Source organism: Mirounga angustirostris, unplaced genomic scaffold (assembly GCF_029215605.1).
Source record: "Mirounga angustirostris isolate CCGP_5_RB_7025 unplaced genomic scaffold, mMirAng1.0.hap1 SCAF_15, whole genome shotgun sequence".
In the NCBI taxonomy this organism is placed as follows: Eukaryota; Metazoa; Chordata; class Mammalia; order Carnivora; family Phocidae; genus Mirounga; species Mirounga angustirostris.
Genome location: NW_026991723.1, coordinates 81,673,827 through 81,697,274, shown reverse-complemented (window position 1 = coordinate 81,697,274; position 23,448 = coordinate 81,673,827). Strand labels below are relative to the sequence as shown.

At 53.7% G+C, this 23,448-nt stretch overlaps 1 protein-coding gene across 2 annotated transcripts; it reads right to left on the bottom strand.

Moving 5' to 3' along the window:
- Window positions 1–548: 548 nt before the first annotated feature.
- Window positions 549–21,626, bottom strand: PTGS1 (prostaglandin-endoperoxide synthase 1). Of its 2 annotated transcripts, XM_045883088.3 has the most exons (11): window positions 21,499–21,626; window positions 21,313–21,405; window positions 14,794–14,910; window positions 14,297–14,437; window positions 13,954–14,097; window positions 11,319–11,500; window positions 11,124–11,207; window positions 8,447–8,693; window positions 6,265–6,551; window positions 2,941–3,088; window positions 549–1,672 (listed from the first exon to the last, which is right to left on the bottom strand). In XM_045883088.3, the coding sequence occupies exons 1-11, from the start codon at window positions 21,500–21,502 to the stop codon at window positions 1,317–1,319; spliced, it is 1,803 nt and encodes a 600-aa protein (XP_045739044.1). In that variant the 5' UTR covers window positions 21,503–21,626; the 3' UTR covers window positions 549–1,316. The 2 variants fall into 2 exon arrangements, with proteins under 2 accessions (XP_045739044.1, XP_045739045.1); XM_045883089.3 differs by lacking the exon at window positions 13,954–14,097.
- Window positions 21,627–23,448: the final 1,822 nt, after the last annotated feature.

Here is a 23,448-nt window from a genome sequence, read left to right as displayed (position 1 = left end):
GTCAAATCAGGAAGCAAGAGGAAGCCGGAGCGGGGAAGAGCAGAGCCCCAGATTCAGCCAGACCCAGGTCCTGGCCTGGCTTTGGCACCTTGTGGGGCCTGGCACTGGACCATCTTGGATCTCAGTTCCCTTGTTTTTGAAACAAGGATTATACCACATACTTCATGCTCTTGGGTGAGAATAAATGAGAATTAAGTGTGGAAAATTGGCACACAGTAAGGCCCTCCTTCCCAGATACCCTTCATCTCTGCCCGCGTATGCTTTGTAAGGGAAGAAATTGCTTTAGCCAGATGGTGGGAACTGAGTGCTCTGTCCCCTGGGGTTGGGCAGTTGTGTATTTTAGGAGAGCAGCCTGTGAAGGGCAATGCCTGCCCCACAGCCGGAAATGGGGCATCATTGGTAGAAGAGCTAGGCAATAACAGGCTCCAAGGGCAGTGGAAGGTCTCATGCTGCTACCTCTAGCACATCAAGCTTGCAGCTAGGAGAGAGGCCACTCCAGTGTCGCCTCTGCTTCTGGAATGGGATGAAAAGCAATACATAGCAGGCAGTTTGGAAAAAGAATTTTATTAGCTTCATGTGAAACAGCTGCCATGAGTCAAGACAAAGATGGCGACAGAGCTCTGGTGGCTTCCAACCAATGGCCTGGAAAAAGCCCACCTGTTCTCTCTACCTCCTTGGACCAGGGTCTAAGTCAGGGTCCCAAGAACACCCGGCATCTTGCCCTCTCGGTGCAGGCACAGAAGTGGGCAATGCATTCTTGTTAGACCATAGGTTCTCCTGCTTTGTGGTTATCTCACTGAACAGGAAAATGAATCAAATTACCATTTTAGGCATTCAGATCAAGACTGAGCTGACATACCAGCCACCGTCCTGGATCAGGTACCAGGAGTACAACATTCTGAGCTGCCAATCAGAAAATCAACATTCTGGAGGGCCGCCCAGAATTCTAGAATGCAAAATAAGAATCCCCTACCTTTCTAGATGGTTTCATCAGGAGCTCCACATTTTAGAATACCTATGTTCCAAGTCAACCAGAAATCTGATATTCTAGGTGTCAGCCAGGAACCCAGTATTCTGGCATGCCAAAGAAGAATCCCTCCTAACATTCTAGATGGTCAATCAGGAATTCAGCATTCTAGAATAACAAACAAGACCACGATATTCCAGGTAATGAGTGAGAGACACAAAGTTCTAAATGTCGACCTTGATGTTCTTGATGCCAAACCCAAGACCCAACATTTGAGACTATCAACCCTGGACTCAGCTTTCTGGGATGACAGACACAAAACCCACCCTCCAGCTGCTGCTCCACCCGCTCAGAGCTCTGTAGATGGCCGCTCCATACCACGCCCGCCATCCTGGTGAGGGTTGGGCACGTGGAAGGAGACGTATGGACAAGTCTTGGTGTTGAGGCAGACCAGCTTCTTCAGTGTGGCTGTCTTGACCATATTGAAGCCCATCTCACCACCGAATGTGCTCGGCTTCCAGTACTCTGGAGAGCAGATGGGATTCCCTAGGAGGCCCTTGAGGGAAAAGGGAGCCCCAATTTCTATCATACTCTCCCCAAAGATGGAGTTTGGATGGCACTTCTCCAGAAGCAGCCCCGGGTAGAACTCCAAGGCATCGATGTGTCCATACAGCTCCTCCAACTCGGCTGCGATCTCCTTCTCCCCTGAAAGGGGGGGAGCTAGAGTCAGAGACATGGTGCCATTAAGGTCAATGAGGGGAGGGAAGCTTCTAAGCCTACTTTTTCTGGGGAGAATATGGGACTTCAGAAGAGCAATTGAACAATTGAGCACATGCCCTAACATCTGGCCTGGCTGACCGGCCCTTCTCTAGGGCTGCATCTAGGGAAGAAATTTGCTGCTGAAGAAGGAATCTAGAGCCTGGATCGGCCACCAGACAGCACGTGGCCTTGAGCAACTCATCTCTCTTCTCGGTTCCCTAACTGCCTGACGGTGACTACAGGGAGATGCCATCCATCTTGCTTCACAGGCTCATTTCAAGGACGTATGCTGGTGCAAGTCCCTTCATTCTGCTGGAGCTCAGAGATGTAATGTAACCTGTCCCAGCTCACAGAGAGATTTAGTTACAGTGTTCTTTTCCCCCTCTGGACTGTCACAGGAGATTAGAGTGACAGAATTATGGGGAACTCACTCCCCACTCACTGAGGCCCACACATTCATAGATAGTGACCAAAGGGGACAGATGCAGAGCTTCCCTAGCCACTTCCTCAAACCCACGCTCTATAAGGCACTAGGGTCATGTCACACACGGTCAAACCCTCCCACTGTTTGTGACAAGGGTTCCCAAACTCTTGGCTGCCCAACAGCTGGAATCTTAAAAAAAAAAGAAGAAAGTATATATATTATACACACATACAGACAGACTCTTGCGCACCATGCAGGCCTACTGAATCAGAATCTCGGGGAGAGAGATCTGGGATTTGGTATTTTTAATCAGTTTTCTAAGTGATTCTTAGGCAGCTGGTCCATAAGTATGTATTTAGGAACCACTAGGTAGAGTAAAACCCCAATTCTTTCACATAGAATCCACAATTTGGCCCTAAGCTCCCATCCCTAACCCCCGCCCTCCCCACACATAAGCACCTTGCTCCAGCCGCACCCCCCACTGTCCTCCCCAACAGGCTCATTCTTTATGACCTCTGTGCCTTTGTACTTTCTGTTCTTCCATGTAAAATGCCTTTCCCCCCATTCTCCATCCAGAAAATCCCTATTTATCTCCTTCAAACGCAGCTGAGAAGCCACTTTCTTTCCCTTCACTCCCTTCACCGCCCCCCAGCACCGTGCTCACACACCTCTCATGAGCCCAACAGTCATAGCGTTGGGGGCTAACACCGCATTCTGTTTCCACAATGTCCTCCTCACTTTACTGAAAATCCCTGAGGGCAGGGCCCAGGTCCAGGAAACAGCTGCTCACCTGTGAGCTCCTGGAAGGATGTGTAGGGCCTCATGCCAAACCTCTTGCGGTACTCATTGAAGGGCTGCAGCCGCAGCTCTCGGGATTCCTTGATGGCCTCCACAGCCACGTGCAGGACGTGGTGGTCTATGTTTCTACCCCCGCCAATCTGCCAAGACATAAACATAGCTGCAGTCTGAGAGCCAGGCCACGCTGTCCTGGAGGAAGAGTTCAGGTCAGGAGCTCTTCCCAAGCGTGGACAGAGCACGGCTCCACCCAGCAGCCACCATGCTGGGGACCTGGCCCCACTCTGCTGCTGTCATGCTCTCTCGGAGACACCTTTGAGTCTTTGCTTCCTCATCATTAAAGTGGCAGTGGGCCAAGAGGACCTCTCCAGTGGCTCACCAGCCACACCGTTCCCCAACCCTTTGTATCTAGGTGAGATACCAACATTCCATTACAGAAGGTTCTGCAACTATTAGTTTTAGCAACTAGGATTCCATAAAAGAGATGGCCAGTATGGCACCAGCCAGGAGCTCAAGCAGAGGGGAAGGGCATTCTGGCTCTGGAAATGAAATTTGGAGGGGCAGAGGGGTTTCTGAGACAGCAAATGAGAAACAAAAGGATGGACGGATATTAGTTTTGGGGGCTGAAACTTTTATGGCATTCTTCAAACCCATTCTTATCAAAGAATACAGATACTTCATCTTTCAAGGGGGTCCTGCTAAGGAGTGTTTTTCTATTGGTTTTCATTCCCTGTGTCATAGCATTGAGAGTCAACAAAAATTTAATAATTAAAAAGTGAACCACTATTAACCAACCACCATTAGGAAAGAGAAACTCAGAGCCGGATGCTAGGATCACACAGTATCATGTCACTCCATTCATTCCAGATAAAGCCACTCATGGGAACATAGGTGACTAAATCTGTTGGTTCTCCTTCCTTCTGCCAAGTCTCCAGGGTGGGGAGCGGTCATAAGCTAGAAGAGAGGGAGCTAAAATCTTGCCATGAAAACTACAGTGTATACACACAAAGCTTAAATAAACAGCTCTGCCAGTTACAAGCTGTGGGACCATTGTGGGTTGATTTGTGTCCCCCAAAGAGATATGGTGAAGTCTTAACCCCCAGCACCTGTGAATGTGACCTTATTTGGAAATAGATGTCATCAAGTGAAGAGGAGGTCATAGTCCATTATGGGGATCCTGATCCAATGACTGGTGTCCTAATAGAGAAAACAGAGCCTCAGGGAGACTCCATGTTGGAGTGATGTGTCTAAGAGGATTGCCAGTAGCCAGCAGGAGCTAAGACAATGGCATAGAACAGATTCTTGCTGGGAGCCTTCAGAGAGGCGTGGCCCTGCCCAAACCTTCTAACCTCCAGGAATGTGAAATAATAAAATAAACTCAGTTTGTGGTCCTTTGTTATGGCAGCCCTGGGAAAGTCAGCCAGGGACCTTGGGCAAATTACTTGTTTCAGTTTCATCATATGCAAAAATGGGGAAGGTAAGAGCACCCATCTGATACGGTTGTGGGGAATGAGCAAGATAAAGTATGCAAAGCAGTTACCACAGCGTTGGTCCCATGGTAACCCCCAAGATGGCAGCCATGTGTGGTGATGATCAGGAGAAGCCCTGTTTTACTACTTCTCACGCTCTCTTGAATATCCTGAGAGCCGACACACTTCTGTCACCCTTCTGCCTTGGGCCTAGTACAACACCAGGGCTTTTCACACAGAGTCATGGCTGTTCCTTGAAAATGCTTTGCAGGGGAGCCTGGGTGGCTCAGTCGTTAAGCGTCTGCCTTCGGCTCAGGTCATGATCCCAGGGTCCTGGGATCGAGCCCCGCATCTGGCTCCCTGCTCAGCGGGGAGTCTGCTTCTCCCTCTCCCTCTCCCCCTGCTTGTGTTCCCTCTTTCGTTGTGTCTCTCTCTGTCAAATAAATAAAAAAAAAAATCTTAATAAAATAAAATAAAGAAAATGCTTTGTAGTCCATATAGCCCAACATAAATCTACTGTCTCTGTTCATGTCTGTGTCCCCACAGAGAACAGAGGCCATAAACCAGCCAGCAGCTGCCCATTGGTGGCAGCGCATGCTAATTCCAGTCCAATTACCAGTGGTAAACCTAAATCCACATGGTGTCACGATGTCACGATAGGGCTTGGGAACAAGGATCAGAGAGAAGCAGGGCTGAGGGGAGCTGAGACAGAGGAGACAGGGGCTTCCAAGCATGGGGGGGAGGGGAGATTTAGGAGGGTGCTGGTTAGAAATTCCAGGGAAAGGGCCATATTAGTTTGCCAGGGCGGCCATAACAAAGTATCACAGCCTGGGTAGCTTAAACAACGGAAATTTATTTCATCACAGTCTGGAGGCCAGAAGTCCAAGATCAAGATGTCAGCAAGGTAGGTTTCATTCTGAGGTCTCTGTCCTTGGCTCATCTTCTCCCTAAGTCTTCCCACTCTGCACCTCTGCATCCTAATCTCTTCTTCTCATAAGGACACCAGTCACAGTAGGGGCCCACCCTTGGACCTCATTTAACCTTAATTACCTCTGTAAAGGCCCTGTCTCCAAACACAGTCACATTCTGATGCACTGCTTGTTAGGACCTCAACATATGAGTGGGGGGGTGGGGGGGGGGACAATTCAGCCCATCACGGAGGCCTGTAATTCAATAAAGACCTACTATGTGAAGACACTTTCACATATATTACCATACCCTGAATGTTCTCATGGTCCTCAAATTGCCATGCCCTCTCACCTCCAGGCCCTTGCCTTGCTGTCCCCTCCCCCAGAGCACGATCATCCCCTGCCATTAACACTACCTCTTTCCCTGGGAGAGCTCTATCCACCCTCTGGATCTCTGCTCAGACAACATCTCCTTCTCTACAGCTCTCAACTCTGGGTCCCAAGCGCCTCTCCAAGTGCCCAGAGCACCAAGGTCTTTCTGGACTGTGGCTCTTAACATGCCCTTATAATTCTGCTAACATCAGACAGCACCTGGCCCAGTGCCTGACACAAAGCAAGTGCTCACACGATGTTAGCTGTTATATGACCATGGTTCCTCACTAGGGTGTCAGTGCCAAGGGGACAAGGACCCAAGCGCCACATCTGCTCTTGCTCGCCACTCTATCCCTGCACCTGGTACCGTGGAATGAACAAAAGAACAAGAGGAGGAATGAAGGAGTGGGGAGGAAGGAATGTCAGAGGGACACTAGCCCCATGGAACAGAAAACAACACTGGGATTTGGGTCCAGGTCTGTCACCTCCCAGAGCCCACTGGGATTTGGGTCCAGGTCTGTCACCTCCCAGAGCCTGCCTGCCCTCCCTGCGCTCTCCGCAGAGGCTTACCCGGCCAGCGCTCTGGCGAGAGAAGGCATCCACCAGGGCCTCGACCCCATAGTCCACGAGCATGGAGGTGTTGAACAGGAACTGCTTGTAGCTGTACTCCTGGGAGCCCACCTTGAAGGAGTCGGGCATGAGTGGGTGCCAGTGGTAGAGCTGGTTAAACTCCATGGCGATGCGGTTGCGGTACTGGAACTGGGCGCCGAACAGCAGTTCCGGGTCAAACTTCAGCCGCAGGAAGTAGCCGCTCAACTGCTGCACGTACTCCTCAATCACAATCTTGATGGTCTCCCCTGGGAGGGAGGATTGGGACAAGTGTCAGGGAAACACAGGGACCCAGCCACCGGGCTCGGGAAAGTGCTTGCTTGCTCTTGGCTTCTTGGATGTTACTGTGACTGTTGAATTGGGGGGGGGGGGGGCGCTTTCACTTTGTCTTTTTGTGGGGGGGGGGGTTGAAAATGGAGCCTTCTGTCTCAGGCTGGACCGGTGTCCCAAGACAAGAGCCACCGGGCTACTCCCACGTTCCACAGGGAGGCTGTCGGCCCAGCTAAGCAGGACATGGAAAAGAAGAACCCGAAAGCGGGAAAGTGGAGATTGGCTTCGTGGGAGCCCTCAGCTTGCTGACACCCTCCGGGGGCGAGGGAGGCTTCAGAGAGAGCTCTCAGAGCTGCCACAGCAGCAAAAGAGGGAGGCTGAGGATATAAGATGACTCTAGTCCCACGTGCAGTTCTCGTATGTTCTTACATATCAGAATTCTCATCAATACCTTTTCTCTGCCCTCTCAGTAACCAGAGCAAAGAGCCAGGGAAGAAACACACTGAACATTCCGTAACAGAATCAAAACTGGTTATCTAGATAGGAAAAGAAACTGATGATTTGGGCCAATTAGCCCCAAGACAAACTAGCTCCTAGCAAATTGATCTGGAGCCGTGAGACTTGCCATCAGCAAGCTCCAGAGCCTGGTGTCATCATTTCTAGTCACCCCCCGAACTTGGGCTGTGTCACTTCAGCTCTCTGAACCTCACCTTCCTGATCTGTAAAATATGTATGACGATGCTACGAATAGGGCCGTTGGGAAGTGGACAGCGGCTGCGTGGCCCAGGGCCCGGCATAATTGGGACTCTGACCACATGCAAGCAGGAAGGAGGAGTGCTAAGTGTAGGCGTGCGGGGAACCCCCCGCCACTCAGGAAGGCGCTCGCTCCCTTTGGGACGTGGCAGCCGGGCCCAGCTCAAATCTCCCTCTGCTGAGAGGCCTTGGAGATTTCATTAACCTCTCTGAATCTTAATTTTTACAACAAAGGCAATCATATCTGGTTAGTAAAGTTGTTGGGGAGGATTAACCAAAGCACTGGATTTATAGCTTCATCACCTTTGGTCACAGCTTCGATACCAGGCAATATGCTGGGCAGCCTTCAGCCACAGCCTTGCCCTCTTTGGTCAAAGTGTCCAAAATGCTGGGACTTCAGAACCAGCCCCCTCTCCTTCTTTAGGCTGTTTCTATCCTTGATGCCTGGCTCTTCCAGGCTCTAGTGAATCAGGCAATATAATTGGGACCAGTCATGCCCAGTGATGCCCACCAGAGGCAGGGGAAAGGGATCACTGGTGACTCAGAGTGAACACGGTCTGGACAGTGGTGTCAGGGACCAAGCTCCCAGGCAAGAAACCATCTGACATTTTAGGCTGCTGACTCGCCCCCATAGGAGACACAGAAATATCCTGTCCCTGAGGCACCCAGAAGCTACCAAACTCCAGGAAGGCAGATACACGCAGGGCAGAAACATGAGGATTCCAGAGGGCTGAACAGGCTGGAGTCTGACCTGCACAAGCTGGGGATGTCACTATGTGCCTCTGGGGCAGTAGATGGGCAAACAGATTGGGGTGGCTAATCAAATCTGCCGCAAGTTACCCAGCTAATGATCGACCATCACGGCCGTCCATTTTCCGAAGGCCTACCATGTGCTAAGTGCTTGTCATCATCTCAACAAATCCTCACAACCATCATTATCCCCACTACCCAGGTTTGGAAACTGAAGCTCACATAGTGGAAGGGACCTGCTCAAGGTCTTACCTAGTAAGCAGAGGAGCTAGGGTCCTAATCCCAGCTCTCTCTCCCCCAGCCCCCCAACACCTGCTTTTTGGGACAGAGGACATGACCTTCCAGGACAGGGCTGGTCTGGAGTCCTCACCGATGAGGATGAGGCGGGCCGTCTGGAAGAGTTGCTCATCACCCCACGTGGGGTGCTCAGCCTGCAGCAGGTCACACACGCGGTTGTGCTCGCGAAGCCAGAGTGTGGCATAGAGCATGAGCCCGGGAAGCAGCCCAAACACCTCCTGGCCCACAGCCATCTGGTTCTGGGGCAGAATGCCTCGCGGGTAGTGCATCAACACAGCCGCCTCCTCCACCGAAGGGGGGTACATCTCTCCGTCCAGCACCTGCGGGATGGGATCGCCTGGCAATCCGGGGACAGGGTGGGTGCCTGCACCTGCCAGCTGCCGCATCCCCCAGAGTGACTGCCCATCCTGCCTAACCAAGCCTGCTGGTTCTAACTGATCTTTCTTAGAACGGGTCCCTTCCCTCGATCCCCACCGCCACTACCTGCTTCTCGCCCACCCTCGTCTTCCACACTGACCCCACCGAAGGGGGGTACATCTCTCCGTCCAGCACCTGTGGGATGGGACCGCCTGTCAACCCGGGACAGGGTGGGTGCCTGCACCTGCCAGCTGCCGCATCCCCCAGAGTGACTGCCCATCCTGCCTAACCAAGCCTGCTGGTTCTAACTGATCTTTCTTAGAACGGGTCCCTTCCCCTCGATCCCCACTGCCACTACCGGCTTCTCGCCCACCCTCGTCTTCCACGCTGACCCCTCTCGTCAGCGGCCCCCTATGTCGACCCGCGCCCCCAGACGGTCCATTCTCAGCACTGCGCAGCCAGAGTAACCCTTTAAAAAACCCAAATTTAGGGGCGCCTGGGTGGCTCAGTTGTTGGGCGTCTGCCTTCGGCTCAGGTCATGATCCCAGGGTCCTGGGATCGAGCCCCCGCATCGGGCTCCCTGCTCGGCGGGAAGCCTGCTTCTCCCTCTGCCTGCCACTCTGCCTACTTGTGCTCTCTCTCTCTCTTTCTGTCAAAATAAATAAAATCTTTAAAAAAAAACACAGTGTGGGGGCACCTGGGTGGCTCCATCGTTGGGCGTCTGCCTTCGGCTCAGGTCATGATCCCAGGGTCCTGGGATCGAGCCCCGCATTGGGCTCCCTGCTCCACGGGAAGCCTGCTTCTCCCTCTCCCACTCCCCCTGCTTGTGTTCCCTCTCTCGCTGTCTCTCTCTGTCAAATAAATAAAATCTTTAAAAAAAAAAAAAAAACCAAATTTAGGGGCGCCTGGGTGGCTCAGTCGTTGGGCGTCTGCCTTCGGCTCAGGTCATGATCCCAGGGTCCTGGGATCGAGCCCCGCATCGGGCTCCCGGCTCAGCGGGGAGCCTGCTTCTCCTTCTCCCACTCCCCCTGCTTGTGTTCCCTCTCTCACTGTGTCTCTCTCTGTCAAATAAATAAAATCTTTAAAAAAAAAACCAAACAAACCCAAATTTAGTATCGTGCCCTGGCTTCGAACCCTTCCAAGTTCTCTCTCGGCTCTTGGTAGAAACTGGAAATCCTAAACACGCCCCAGAGGTGTTCTCCACCCTCGCCAGCAGTCATTCAGGGGCCAGCCAGCGGCTTCCCTGAATTCCCTCACTCCCTCTGAGCCTTCTCCTCTCCAAGTGCAGGCACTGGCCGCCTGCAAAGCCCATCCCCCGCTCTGGGCCTCCTGAACTCCGCCTCATCCTCCCTGCAGCTCTTACTTTCTCTGACCTTCCTAGGGAAGCCTGCCCCATCCTGGGAGCTGTCTCATGGCTTCTCCCTAGTGGGTGAGAAGTCTCCAAATATGGCAGCTTTTTCATTCAGTCAATCAATATGCTACTACAGGCCAAGTACTGGTCTTCGCCTTAAAGCTTCAGCAGAGCACGTTTTGCTTGGGTTTTGGTTTGTTTAGATTTGTGAGGTCTGATATGGCAGCCACTAGTCACCTACAGCTGCTGAGAACTAGAAACGTGGCTGGCGTGAATGAAGAACTGAATCTGTAACGTTATTTACTGTAGATTTCAATTTGAAAACTTATCCTTCAGCACCTGGAAAATCTTTAAGTATGCTCAGGACAACCTGGGCACGTGAGTCTACTTTTCAGCTGTAACTTTATGAAATCTGAACACAGATCGGATATCCCCAGTGAAAAGTTGGCATCCAAAGTGAAATGTGCTGTGAATATAAAATATAGATCAGATTTCAAAGATCTAGCATGAAAAAAAAAGAATGTGAGATATTTTATTAATAATTTCTGTATTGATTCCACATTGAAATGATAATCTGGCTAAACATGGGGTTAAATAAAATAAATTATTAAAATCCATTTCACCTGTTTCTTTTTACCTTTCTTAATGTGACCACCAGAGAAATTTTAATGACGTATGTGGTTCACGTTATATTTCTAGTGCTAGTGCAGACAGAAGCTGGCACCCTAGTGTTTGGGTGTGGACCCTGATGGGCTGTGAGTTCCTGTGAGGTCAGGGCCCATTAACTATCATGGTCACTGCTCAGTCACCTCCGCCAGGCACATCACAGTGTCTAAATGATATGGAGGGAAATTCAGTGTATATATGCAGACTGGAACTGTCTATCTCCTATCAAGACCCAAAGTCTACCTCCCAGGAGAACATGAGAGGCCATGTCTGCTCCTGGCCTGCACCTTCTCCCAGGGTTCATTGTCTCTCCTCCTCTGCCAGGGAAGACCACGGGAGGCCTCTCCCATTGCCCCATCCGCAAGCCCAGCACTACCTGGTACTTGAGTTTCCCATCCTTAAAGAGCCGCAGCTGATACTGACGTTCCAGGTTGTCCCCATAAATGTGGCCGAGATCTACCTGAGGACAGAAAGGGGGTCCACTCAGATCACCAGGTGTCGCCTCAGCAGCGATGACCTGCACGTGCTAAGTTAGGACCAGAGAAGTCCTGAGCCCCTCCTAGGTACTCACCCCATGGCCCAAGGCCTTGGTGAAGCCAGGACCCATCTTGCCAGAAGTTTTGAAGAACTGATGGGTGAAGTGTTGTGCAAAGAAGGCGAACATGAGGTTGGAGCCTTGGGGGTCAGGTATGAACTTCCTCCTGAGCAGGAAGCGATGGCCCAGGAGCTGGGCATCTGGCAACTGCTTCTTCCCTGGTTGGGGAGGTGGGAAGGGGCAGTAGCTGCCTCCTGCCTCAGTCTCCCTGCCCCAGGACCTTCTGGGCTCACCAGACCAAACAGGTCCACACAGGAAGCCCAGAACAGCCTTCCCTCCTACTGGATGGCCCCTTGCACCTTCTCTACCAAAAGACCCTAGAACTATTTACGGGTGAAATGGCATGATATTTGGAATTTGCTTTAAAATACTCCATAAAAAATAAGAGGGATCGATGAAATAAGATTGGCAAATTATGGGTAGTGTTGAAGAGATGGATACATCTCAACTTCTGTGTGTGTGTTTGCAACTTTGAAAAGGTTAACCAAAAAGAAAGAAGAAAGAAAAGTAAATAAACCAAGAAAGAAAGAAAGAAAGAAAGGAAGGAAGGAAGGAAGGAAGGAAGGAAGGAAGGAAGGAAGGAAGGAAGGAAAAAAGAAAGAAAGAAAGAAAGAAAGAAAGAAAGAAAGAAAGAAAGAAAGAAAGAAAGAAAGAAAGAAAGAAAGAAAGAAAGAAAGAAAGAACGAACTTGGACTCCCTGGCCCTGGAGCAAGGTACCCTGTGTTTGAAACTCGGTGCGCCACCTGCTGACTGTGTGAACATAGAGAATTTGTTTCCTCTCTCTGAGCTTCAGCGTCTTCATCTGTAAAATGGGCAAATGATACCTATGTGATGCAGCATTTTGAGGAGTGCATGAGATAATGTGAGCATGACTGAGAACCGGTGAGATGGGCTCTTGTGAATCAAAGATCAGCAAACTGCAAACTTCTTCTCTAAGAAGCCAGATTGTCGATATTTTAGGCTTTGCCAACATACGAGCTCTGTCACCCTCTACTCTGCTTTGCTGTTGTAACAGGAAAACAGTCATAGATGAGACCTAAACAAATGAGTGTGACTAAGTTCTAATAAAACTTTATTCACAAAACAGGGAGTGGACTGGATTGGGGCTGTGGGCTGGAGTTTGTCAACCTATTTTAAATGATGCCAGTCTTTCTGTCTGGGGTAAAGACAATAGGTCATCTTGAAGCAGGTGTCTGTCATCATGAGAATAAGTATTAGGAGACTTCCCTGGGACACCTGGGTGGCTCAGGTCAGTTAAGCGTCTGCCTTTGGCTCAGGTCATGATCATGAGGTCCTGGGATTGAGCCCCCATGTTGGGCTCCCTGCTCAATGGGGAGTCTGCTTCTCCCTCTCCTTCTGCCCCTCCCCCACCACTTGTGCTCAGTCTCACTCACACACTCTCTCTCTCTCTCAAATAAGTAAATAAAATCTTAAAAAAAAAAAAAAGAGCCTTCCTTAATTATGTTAATGTCAGATGAGTCAGTACCCAATGCTCACACAGAAAGGAATAACTGAATTTTCGTGTTTTGGTAAAGACATCCTTTCATAATACCTCAAGTGAGGCCCAGTGTTGAAGGTTCAAGATCAACAGAACCTCCCTGGATTGAGATGGCCAACTGGTTTCCTCTGGCAGGCAAGGAGATCAAGCACCCCAAAGGAAACTCACCAAAAGGGAAGTTGGAGGGAGTGGTCTGCACCCTATAACCTGGAATCATCCCTCAGGTTGACATTGAACAAGGACTGGTTCCCGCAAAGTGCTGGCAGAGTCCAGAAACTCTGCAAGACCCAGCTATCTGGTGGAATAGTCATGCTTTAGGTATGGTCTCTAAACATGGGAGTGCAAACCATCAGAGTAGTTAGTGCCTTCGAGACCCAAGGAAGGACATCAATATAAATGCAAGGTTCTGAGCGGGCAAAAACTCAACAACCACAGGGCTGCACCCAACAGCTGTTCAACAGTGACACCACGTGGCAGGAACAGAAGTGATGGCAGTCGTGGACCAGTGCCTCTCTTGTCCCCTCTGTACTTGAAGCAGATTTCGTGGCTCTGAACTGAGTAAACCCCTGGGTTTTGGGGCAATCGAGGGTGGAGCGGGAAGAGGGACTAGGGAGGAAAGACTCCTGCCAATGAGACCAAGTGAGGTCTTAGGCAACTAAAGAAAAAAACTCTGACTCTATGTGTAAGCTACATTGAGGAAGCAGGGTAAACTATTTACATCAGTAAAGAACCAAACACGGAGTTAGCACCCAACAAATAGCATACTACTTCTTCTTTCCTACATTTCAACTTTGAGGTCACCCCCATTCCGGCAGGATCCCACCAGTTCAGGAGACAAGGTTCAAGCAAAGAGGCACCCTGGAAATACAGAAGCAGCAGTCTGACTCTGCTCTGGCTTTCTAGGTGATGTCAGCAAGAGTCTCTACCACCCTTTCCTGTCCTCCTTCCCCAACCCTGTCCTTGTCTGTGGTTCTGGATAAGTCATATGTCTTGCCTTGGCCCACCGGTCCGGGAAATGGGTCAATAATTGCTCTTCCGCCTGCTTTTTTCTCAAAGAGAACAGAGCATCTCCTGTGACCCCCAGGCCCAGCCCTCTAACCCCATCTCCGTTACCTTTGGTCCCCATGGGCGTGGGGCAGTCTTGGGGCACAGAGGGCAGAACACGAGTGTAATAGCTCACATTGGAGAAGGACTCCCAGCTGATGTAGTCATGCGCTATGTTGTAGGTGGGGGGGCTGGGGATAAGCTTGGAACGCGCTGCAGGGAAGGGGCGAAACTGGTGACAAGGGGGCTCCCATCCCCAGTCCCACCTCCTTCCCGGCCTCCTCTTGGGTTGGGCTTGTTGAATCTGGCATCATAGTCTCCCCACCCACTGTCCTTATCAGATGCCAAGAATTCCAAGAGCTGGCAAGGTGTCTTGCTCCCCAGATTTGGGGGGGCCCTGCCCTCCACCCACCTGTGAGTACCAGGCGCATGAGCATGTCACGGATGAAGGAGGCATTGATCAACTCCCAGAACCAGCGCCCATGCGTCAGCAGGAAGTGGAGGAAAGAGGGGCTGGGTCGCAGCGAATTCCGGAGCCAGGTCCACAGCTCGGCTGCGGGGGCAGTGGGAGCCAATCAATCAGGGCCTCCTGGAAGGACCAGAAGTAGCCGGAGGGGAAGATGGGGACTGGAGACAAGGCCAAGATGGAACCAGGTGGAACACAGAGAGCAGGGTAAAGATGGAAGCTCAGGGGAGATGACACATGACAGAGCCAGAAGCAGATGTGAGGGCAGGGGACAGGGCCAGGGTGTGACGTGGGCCAGGAGGAGAGGCTCAGAGCTCAAAGCCAGGTGAGGAAGGAGGACCGAGCAATGGCCAGGGGCGAGGGCAGGAAGTCAGCGGGGGAGGGGGCGGTCTCGGGACAGCAAGGGCGCCAGGACAGGAGTGGGGGCAGGAGGCCCGGCTCACGGATGGTGCAGTTGGGGCCAGAATAGCCCGTGTGGGTGCAGTCACATTGGTAGCGGTCAAGGCCGAAGCGGACACAGATCCCCTGGTGCTGGCATGGGTAGTAACAACAGGGGTTCACTGCAGGGGAGAAGCAGAGATCAGAGACCACTCTAGAGCCACCCCCAAGCCCCGTCCTGCCCCTGATGGGGAAGTGTGGGGCCACAAGTCACCCCTTTGTCCTAACTCACTCAGGGGCCCTCTCTGTTCCCCGAGTCATACACGGAAGCCCCCGCGGCCCTGCCCTGTTCAGGCCCTGCTCTGGTCTCCAGCCCGTCCCCCCTCCTCCCTGCTGCCATCAGAGTCGGGCAGGGGGAGAGTCCAGACCTCAACTGTGACACCAAGGGTTCGGAAACAGCTGATAAGATGCTGCAGACACAGGCTTCTAGAGCGCTCGCTCGCTTCCTGTCAGGTCAGAGCCTAGCACCAAGGGCGGGGTTTGTGGAGTCCAGAAAAGGGTTATATAAGGAAGGGTTCTCTCAAACCAGCTACCTGGACACTAGGAAGCCAGGATCGCCCACCTTCCCTCTATTTTTGCAGAAGTGGGGTAGAGCGGGAATCATAATGCCTGCTTGCAGATGGGGAAATTGAGGCCAGACAAGGAGAACCCCACACAGGTCACCCAGCAAGTCACACCAGACCAATTGCCCTTCACTTCCAGGCCACGGCGCCCAGACTTGACAGTCAAGACCAAGGAAAGAAGTTTCCCAGATCCTTGCAGACAAATGGTGGGTTTGAGGGGAGTCCCAGCTGCCTCAGCCCCTGTTCTTGATAGGCCCAGCGTGGGCCCATGTCAGACTGGATTCTGGGCTCTAGGATCTTGAGGAAGGTCAGGGAAAAGGAAACAGGAGAGCTAGGGCTGGAAAAATCTCCTAAGGAGGTGCGTGGAGCTCTGGCATCAGCCCTCCTGCCTCCTGGAGAAATCCCACCAGTAAAGCCCCTCCAGGTGTCTACTCCAGGTCTTGCTGACCACAGCCCCTTTGCTCAAATCCACACTGCTTTAGTGATTCTTCAACAGCAGAGTTAGAGACTTCTCAGAGCTCATTCGGTGTTCATTACAGCTCAGCAAGGGAAACTGAGGCTCAGGGAGAGGTGGAGGCTTGGCCAAGGACAGAGAACAGAGCTGGGCCTCCTGCAGACCCAGGTCTCCTGGATCCTGGCAGGGACTGCTTCCCTGGCCTCACACAGAAAACACCAGACTCCCTTGAGCAAACACATTTCCTCATCTAAGCTCAGAGCCAACATTACAGGGAATTCCTATCCTTTGTACAACTGATTATTGGGGGCTGAGAGGGTAACAACAGACAGCAGAAGGGTGTTGTGACCAGAGGGCATGACACCAGGCAAGGACTGACAGCAGCACCGCATGCCCAACACACACACACACACACACACACAGAGAGAGAGAGAGAGAGAGAGAGAGAGAGAGAGGCATGCCAGCAAGCAAGAAGAGAACCACAGAAATCATGCAAATAGTTTTGCTTAAGCCCTGGCAACTCCCCACGGCCTCACAATGGCATCTCTGTGGAACCCTGTAGGGATGCAGGAGGAAAGGGCCGACAGGAAGGGGCCTGGACAAAATGGTCTTATCAAGCTGACACAGGCAGACCCAGCAGATAGGACTCAGCCTCCCCTCCCACAGCCACAGGTCCAGAATGCCAAGGAGGGTGAGCGGATAATCCCCCCCAGCTGGCTCAGGGCTCTGGAACTCTCCTCATTGATTCCTCCTGCTCAGGACACGCTGCCCATCTGCCTACCTCACCTGCCCAGGAGCCCCTGGAGCCCCCGCTGCCTGGCTCCCAACCCTGGTGCACAAGGCTAAAAGCCCAGCCCTCCTCTGGGCTGTTTTCCCATCCCTACCATGGCAGGGCTCTCCAAAGGACCCCAAGGGGTGTGGCAGCCCCAAGCCTTAGCCCCAAAGCCAAAAGCTCTTCTTCCTTTGCCCAGACTGCTGCTCTTCCTTAACAAACCCCTCCAGGACCACCTGACCCTCCCAGTGGGCTCACGCCTTGCTCACGCCTTGCCTCCTCCAGAAAACCTCCCCTGAATGTCCTTTGCCCTGCTCCATGTTCCCACCCTGATGGTCCATCACCCCGCTCCATGTTCCCACTCAACCTGCTCTTCTCCACCATGAGCTCCCAGGAGAGGGGGCCATACCTCCCCCATTTTCTCCTCCGTAACACAGGCCACACATCCACGGGGGCTCAACCCAAGTCCTGGAGAGATCCAGCCGCCCAGGGGATGCAGATGTGCTGGCCACAGCTCGACACATGTTTGTGGAGTCAATCAAATGAAGCCAAGAGAATGGTGACCCCAAGCTTGGCCAAAGACACCTCTCATCTTCCCAGCCCTGGAAGCTGGCTCCGAGGACTAGCCTGGAAGCTTCCCACTGCCCTAGAGTTCTGCCCGGGCTCCTGCCCACGTCCCTCTCCTGCCAAGAGAGGCTGTGTCCAGCGGAGGCTCCTCCCTCCCGGACCTGCTGTCCAACTTTCCCTCCCTCCTCCTCCATGATCTTTCTATAAACACCAGCTGCCCTAGGCAAGAAAAACTCTCCCCAGTGAGGACAATGGCTTCCACTGGGGCCCCAGGGGGTCCGGGTGGGCAGAGAGGAGCCTGAGTGCCTCTTCTCCGGCATGAGCCTGACCACACTGGACCGTCACGGTTGCCAGGAAATCCGGGGCTCTAACAACCACTCCACAGCTTGCAGCCCCCCACACTCTTTATCTGCTCAGCAGTCCCCAGGAGGGTGGATGTGACTCCCTGTGGCACAAAGGAGGGATGTGAGGCTCACTCACAGGAGACTGGCCCCAAGCCCCACAGCTTTGGAGTTGCAGAGCCAAGACTTGGACTCCTTTCTCTTTCCCCCGCTTCTTCCCCCTGGAGGTTCTTAGGCCTGGATTTGGGAAGAGGATGGGGTTGGATCCACGAACTGGGAGTGACCTCAGAGGGATCATCATCCCCTGCCTCAACTAGAGCTCTGGAACTACTCACAAAGAAAGGCTTTCCTTCAGTCTAACTTAAATCTGGCATGCTTTCATGTCAGCTCAGTGCTGGGCTCAGTGGAGGACACCCTGTATAATAAACCATCCAGAAGGAAAACTGGGGAGATGCAGGCTCCGGATCAACCAAGTTCCTGGCACGGGGCCAGGTACCAAGAAGGTGCTGGGGAAATGTATGGAGAGAGTGGCCACCCTTTACTGGGTGTATGTCTCTGGGCAAAGTGCCTTCCACCCTCTGGGCCTCATTTTTCCTATGTTTCCCAGAAAGGGGATGGAGCAGGCGGGCTCTAAGATGCCTCCTTTTCTGCCTCCCCTTCTTCTCTACTCTGGGTCAAGCATATTGGATCTCCAAATATCTCCATTATTTGCATCACTATGAATCCCCCACCCCATCAGCAGAGAACCTTGCAACTTGTTCTCACTGAATCCTCAAGGCACCCCAGAGGTGGAGTTAGCTGATCAGCCCACTCATCCTGCACACATTCCCACAGATGAGGGCTATCCAGTACTGCCAGGTTCCAGAACTTTCTGTGGATTCAGGCAAGGAAATGTTCCCCAGCCCAGGAGTTAGGGCTCTGGGCACAGTAGGGGAACACGATGTCCTTCAGGATGCAGACACACCGGGTAGCAAGAGGTTGAGCTGAAATTTCCTAAGAAGAATATTTAGAGAAGCTGCAGGGGCTTGGCAGCCAAAGAGAAAAAAAAGGGGGGGGGTGCCCTGATTAGCCAGACCTGGGCCCCAGCCCCTACACCCAGCCGAGTCAGCAGCCAGAGGCCAGCCGCCACCACCCCAGGCCCCGACAGCTGGGCCCACAGCTGGAAGAGGCGGCTGGAGAGGAAGCCCCCTCCTGGCCCACAAGCCCAGCTGGTGCTATAGATACGAGGTGACAGGCAGTGGGCAGTGGGGAGGCCTGGAACAGCCTGGGGTCCCCCACCATGTGCCAGGGCTAACTGCCTCAGGACCCTCTTCCTGGCACAGAACTCTGATTGCCAGGGCATGCCGTATCCCTAGCCCAGGAGAGAACACTAAGCCAAGACCAGGGGCTGGATGAACTTGAGCATTAAGACTCCCCTGGCATGGCCTTGCCCTCCAAGCCAGACTCAATCTCCTTCCGCACACGAGAAGCCACCTGCCCCCAGAGGAGTCTGCAGTCCTCATCCCCCCAGGGGCCGGCCTCTGCTGTACCTCTGAGGGCATGAACAGGCTCTGGCTTCCTGGGGCAGATGCCCAGGCATCGTGCACCTCAGTTCCCTCACAGACTTGAAGGACAAAGTACAGGCCCTGCACCCATTTCGTCATCGCTCTTCCCTTTGACCTTGTAGCAGCCCTCCTTAAAGGCTTCCTGGCCTCCAGTCTCAGCCCCAAGTCACCTGTCCGACCCACTGAGTCCTGACTCCTCACCCACATTTCGAGGCCATTGCCAGCCAACACCTGCCTCTTGCCCTACTGCTCCCCATGCTCCCCTCTGCCTCCTGAGGTCCAGAGCTTTAGGCTTCAGCTCTGCCATTGCTTCCATCAGAAAGCCCTTACAGAGTCTCATACTAAAGCCTCACTTCCCGCCACTCACCACCTTCTTCAGGGTCCAAGCAAACATCAGCACATCCGGGAAGCCCCCCTGGGTTCCTCACACTGGAGAGGGACCTGCTCCCTCCCCCGAGCCTCACATACCCTCGTGTGTCCCTCAGTCATGGCCCTGACCCCCTCGGAGAACAGTCTCTTAGCATTTCTGACTCCCTGAGAGATGGTGGGCCCCTCCCAGCGCCGTGCCTCCAAGTCCAGCCAAAAACTTAAATCAAGCCCTTGGGAATGTTTGTGGAGTGAAAAGAATAATTCCACTTAAACACTTATGATATAAAGATAAGTCCAAAAGACAAAAACAAAAGGGCACAGACCAGGGCTCGCTGGGCGTTCATGAACACACAGGAAGACAGGCGGGCCAGCCCTTTGTACCTTGGGGGAGGGGGTCGTGGATGGGGCCCCAGAGGAAGTGCTGTGCCGATCCAGGGGCTGACAAGTCCAGTCACTGGGGCAACCTGATCAGCCCCGGGCTCTGCTGCTGGGGTCTCAGATACATGGGCCGTCCCCTCTGGGCCTCAGCTCTCCTTCTCTAGAATGGGGGTGACACATCTCCCTGGCAGGGCTGCTATGAACACCAAGAAGTGGAGGCCCATAGCGGGGCTTTGTAAACTGTAAAGTGCTGGCCACACGAGCCCTCTTTCTCTTCTTCCCACCCACTGGTCCTTTCCTCCTACTCAAACTCTGGAGCACCTTCCACCTTCTTCCTGGCTTCATCAAATGCCACCCACTCAAACCCTTTCCTCTAGGAAACCTGGTCTGATTCACATCTTCTTCTCTCCTCTGAGCACCAAATCCTTACCGCAACACAACAGAAAGCTCAGACCCCTCTCCCCACCCCACCCCAGTCCTCTCTTGCCCCCATTTTACAGATAGGAAGTGGAGACCCAGAGAGGGATGGATCATACAGCCAGGTGGCGGAGGAAGCTATGTCCAGGCCTCGCACACCTGCACGCGTGCACACACGCACACATACACATGCCGGCGGTAAGCTGGGGGAGGGAGGCTGGCTGAGAGGGTGGAGCTGAGTTCCTTCACCTGGAACCTGGTACATGCATGGTGGGGGGCAGGAGTGGTGGAATTTTGCAGGATCTGACTTTCCCCATCATCTTCTGGGTGATGAAACCAGGGTCCACGGAGGGGAGTGACACGGGATGGGTGGGGGGGTGCTCTCTATGGAAAGACCTTGCAAAGTGCCTAGAGTAAGACAGATCAAGTTCAAACCTTTAGCCCACCATGGCTGTGTGAGCTAGAGAGAATTATGGCGCCTACCCGAGCCTAAATAACCTGCCCGGGGGAGGGGGGGACCTCAGAGCTGAGGATTTAAACCTGAGGGGAAGCAACCCAGCTCTGTAAATATATTTCCACCTTGATTCTTTGCCAGAATGGCTGGTGTCCCCAGGACCCTCATCAAGGGAGATCTTCTTCCCTGGGGCTGAGAATCCCCATGGGGCCCCAGAAAGTTAGAGGCTGGAGAGACAGAACTTGCCAGAGGGTTTTCCCCCTGGTGCCTGCAGCTTCCTGGGAAAGAGTCCCCCCACTCCGCCCTCCGCCCCGCAGAAAACAGCGGGGTTGTTGGTGGGGGGGCGGGGGAGGAACGGGCTTGGACAGCTTGGGGCCCAGAACAGGTGAGGGAGCTGGAGAGGGGCTGTCCCTTCTCACAAGACCCCAGTCTGCCCTCTCCCCAGAAAACACCCTGTAGCGCCCTAGGCAAGGCCACACACACCCGGGGGGGGGGGGGGGTCTTCAGAGAGCCCCTCTCCCGCCAACAGCCTCAGCGCCCTCCCCCAGCCCGGGCGCGGAGAGCAGAAGGGGGAAGCTGGGTCGGCCCCAGGGCAGAGCCGGGGGAGGGGCCAGGCGAGGGCGCAGGGCTGAGGGCTGCCAGGGGGCAAGGAGGGGGCCGCCTACCCGGCGCGGGCGTCCGGGGGTCCGCGGGCAGGACCTGGGGCGGCGGCAGCAGCAATAGCAGGAGCAGCGGGAACCGGAGCGAGCGACTCCTCCCTGCCGAGTGAGAGAGATCAGCGCGGAGCCTGGCCGTCGAGGCTCCACCCGGAGGCAGAGCGGTTTCCCCGGGGGCATCAGGGTCGGACTCACGCATAGTTGGAGGAGGCTGGTGCGTGTGGGATGCAGGCGGCCGGCTCCTGGGGTGTGTCTCTGCCGGGGAGCTCCGGCGCGTCCCCCCCGCCTTCCCTGGCTCCACCTCTCCAGGCCGCTGTCACCTCGGCAGCGCCGCCACCCACTTCCTCCGTTCCCGCCCTAGCCACAACCGTTTATTAATTATTCTGATTGCAGCGAAAGCGGTTTTTCACCCGAGATCCTTGAGGCACTTGTGTGGGAAACTGAGGCCCAGAGATGATGTGCAGCGCTGAGGTCACCCAAGGCTCCGAGGCAGAAGCGAGAGCATCTCCGGCTTGAAGCGGGGGGCCTGAACCACACACCTCGGCCCCCAGAGAGGAAAGGGGGCTCGACAAGGAGCAGTCCAGGCTGGCCTGCGCATTGTTTCTGGATGGGAAACCCACTACCCTCGACAGATCTAGAGGCTCTGCCCTCTGAGGCCACATGTCTGCCTAAACCTCTGCTGCCAGAAATGAACAGGACAGGCTCCCAGTGCAGGAGACTTGAGCTCAAATCCAGACTCACAGCTTCCTAGCTGTGTCACCTTGGGACCGGGTGTTTACCCTTTCTGGTCTTCAGCATTCTCATCTGCAGAGCGGGGATACTCATAAGCAGCATCCCCGAGGATTGATCTAAGATGCAGTGAGATCATGCACACAAGCCTACTGACGCAATGATGGGTTATTAGGAGGCATTGTTTTCAGAGATCTCCCAACTCCGATTTCATGGCTGGCCAGAGTTGGCACTCTAGCTGGACTCACATCTACCTGCGGAGTTTCCAGAACACCAACATCCGGTACCTCGATTTTATAGCTGGGGCAACAGATCCTAGCAGGGGCGGGATGGGGCGCTAGGACACACAGAGTCTCCTGGTCCCCACACCCACAGATTTTCTCCCTCTGTCTCCCCAGCACACTGAACCGTCCTGTGGGCTCCACTTCTGAGTCCTTGTGCCAGTTCCCAGGGTGGGAGGGTGGGAGCCACAGGTGCAGGGTGGGAACCATGCCAGGTGGGAGAGGTGAGATGTGCTGGGAAACCCCTCCTATGTCCCCACCCGAGCTGTTCCCATGCTCCGCTGGGACAAAAGCCAGCTGCCCCAGGGGGACAGAGCAAGCCAGGGCAGACCTGGGGAGGGAGTGGGGCAGAGAGAGGGCCTAGGGCCCTGGGGTGCTGGGACAGGCTTCAGCTTCCCCCCACCCACACCCCCATCCCCAACCACAGATCCAGGGCCCCCTGGCGAGGAGCCGTAAGTCATGGATAATCAGCAAAAGGGACGGGGTCTGGGGAGAGATTCGGGGGTCCAAGTACCAAAGAAAAGGGGGCTTTCTGGTGCTAAAGAAAGGAGAGAAGAGCTTGAATGAGACCCATTTCTGCTACCAGGTCCTCCCTCCCTTAAGGCTCTGGGCCCAGCAAGTTCCCCGCCTGGCCTTTCTGCTGACTCCTTATTCCCAAGCCAGCTACTAGACTCAAAGGGACAAACGCTTGGGTGGTCCTAGCCTTGGGAAAAAGAGCCTGAGGCTGGGAGTCAGGAGACCCGAATTCAAAGCTCAGTTCTTCCAGGGCCTGACTTTAGACACGTCTCTGCCCCACTCCAGGCGGCCGCTTCCCTGTCCGAACAATATAAAGGTCAAATCAGATGGTCTCTGAGAACGGTCTGGCATGGAGTGACTGGGCCCTTGCTGTGCCCAGACTCTATGACTGGTGCTGGAGATACCCAGATGGATGCGATGAAGGAGAGGACAGAGGTGAGACAGTGGGCAGTCCTCCAGGGACAGGGTCATACTGACATATGGGGGAGGGGAAAGCGAGAGTAATGATGGCAGAAGAGGCGTCAGGGCTTGGTGACCGATTGGCACCTGAAGGAAAGAGAGGTGCTGAGGAGGGCACCTAGGTTTCTGGCTTGGTGCTGGCAATCATACCCAGGGATGC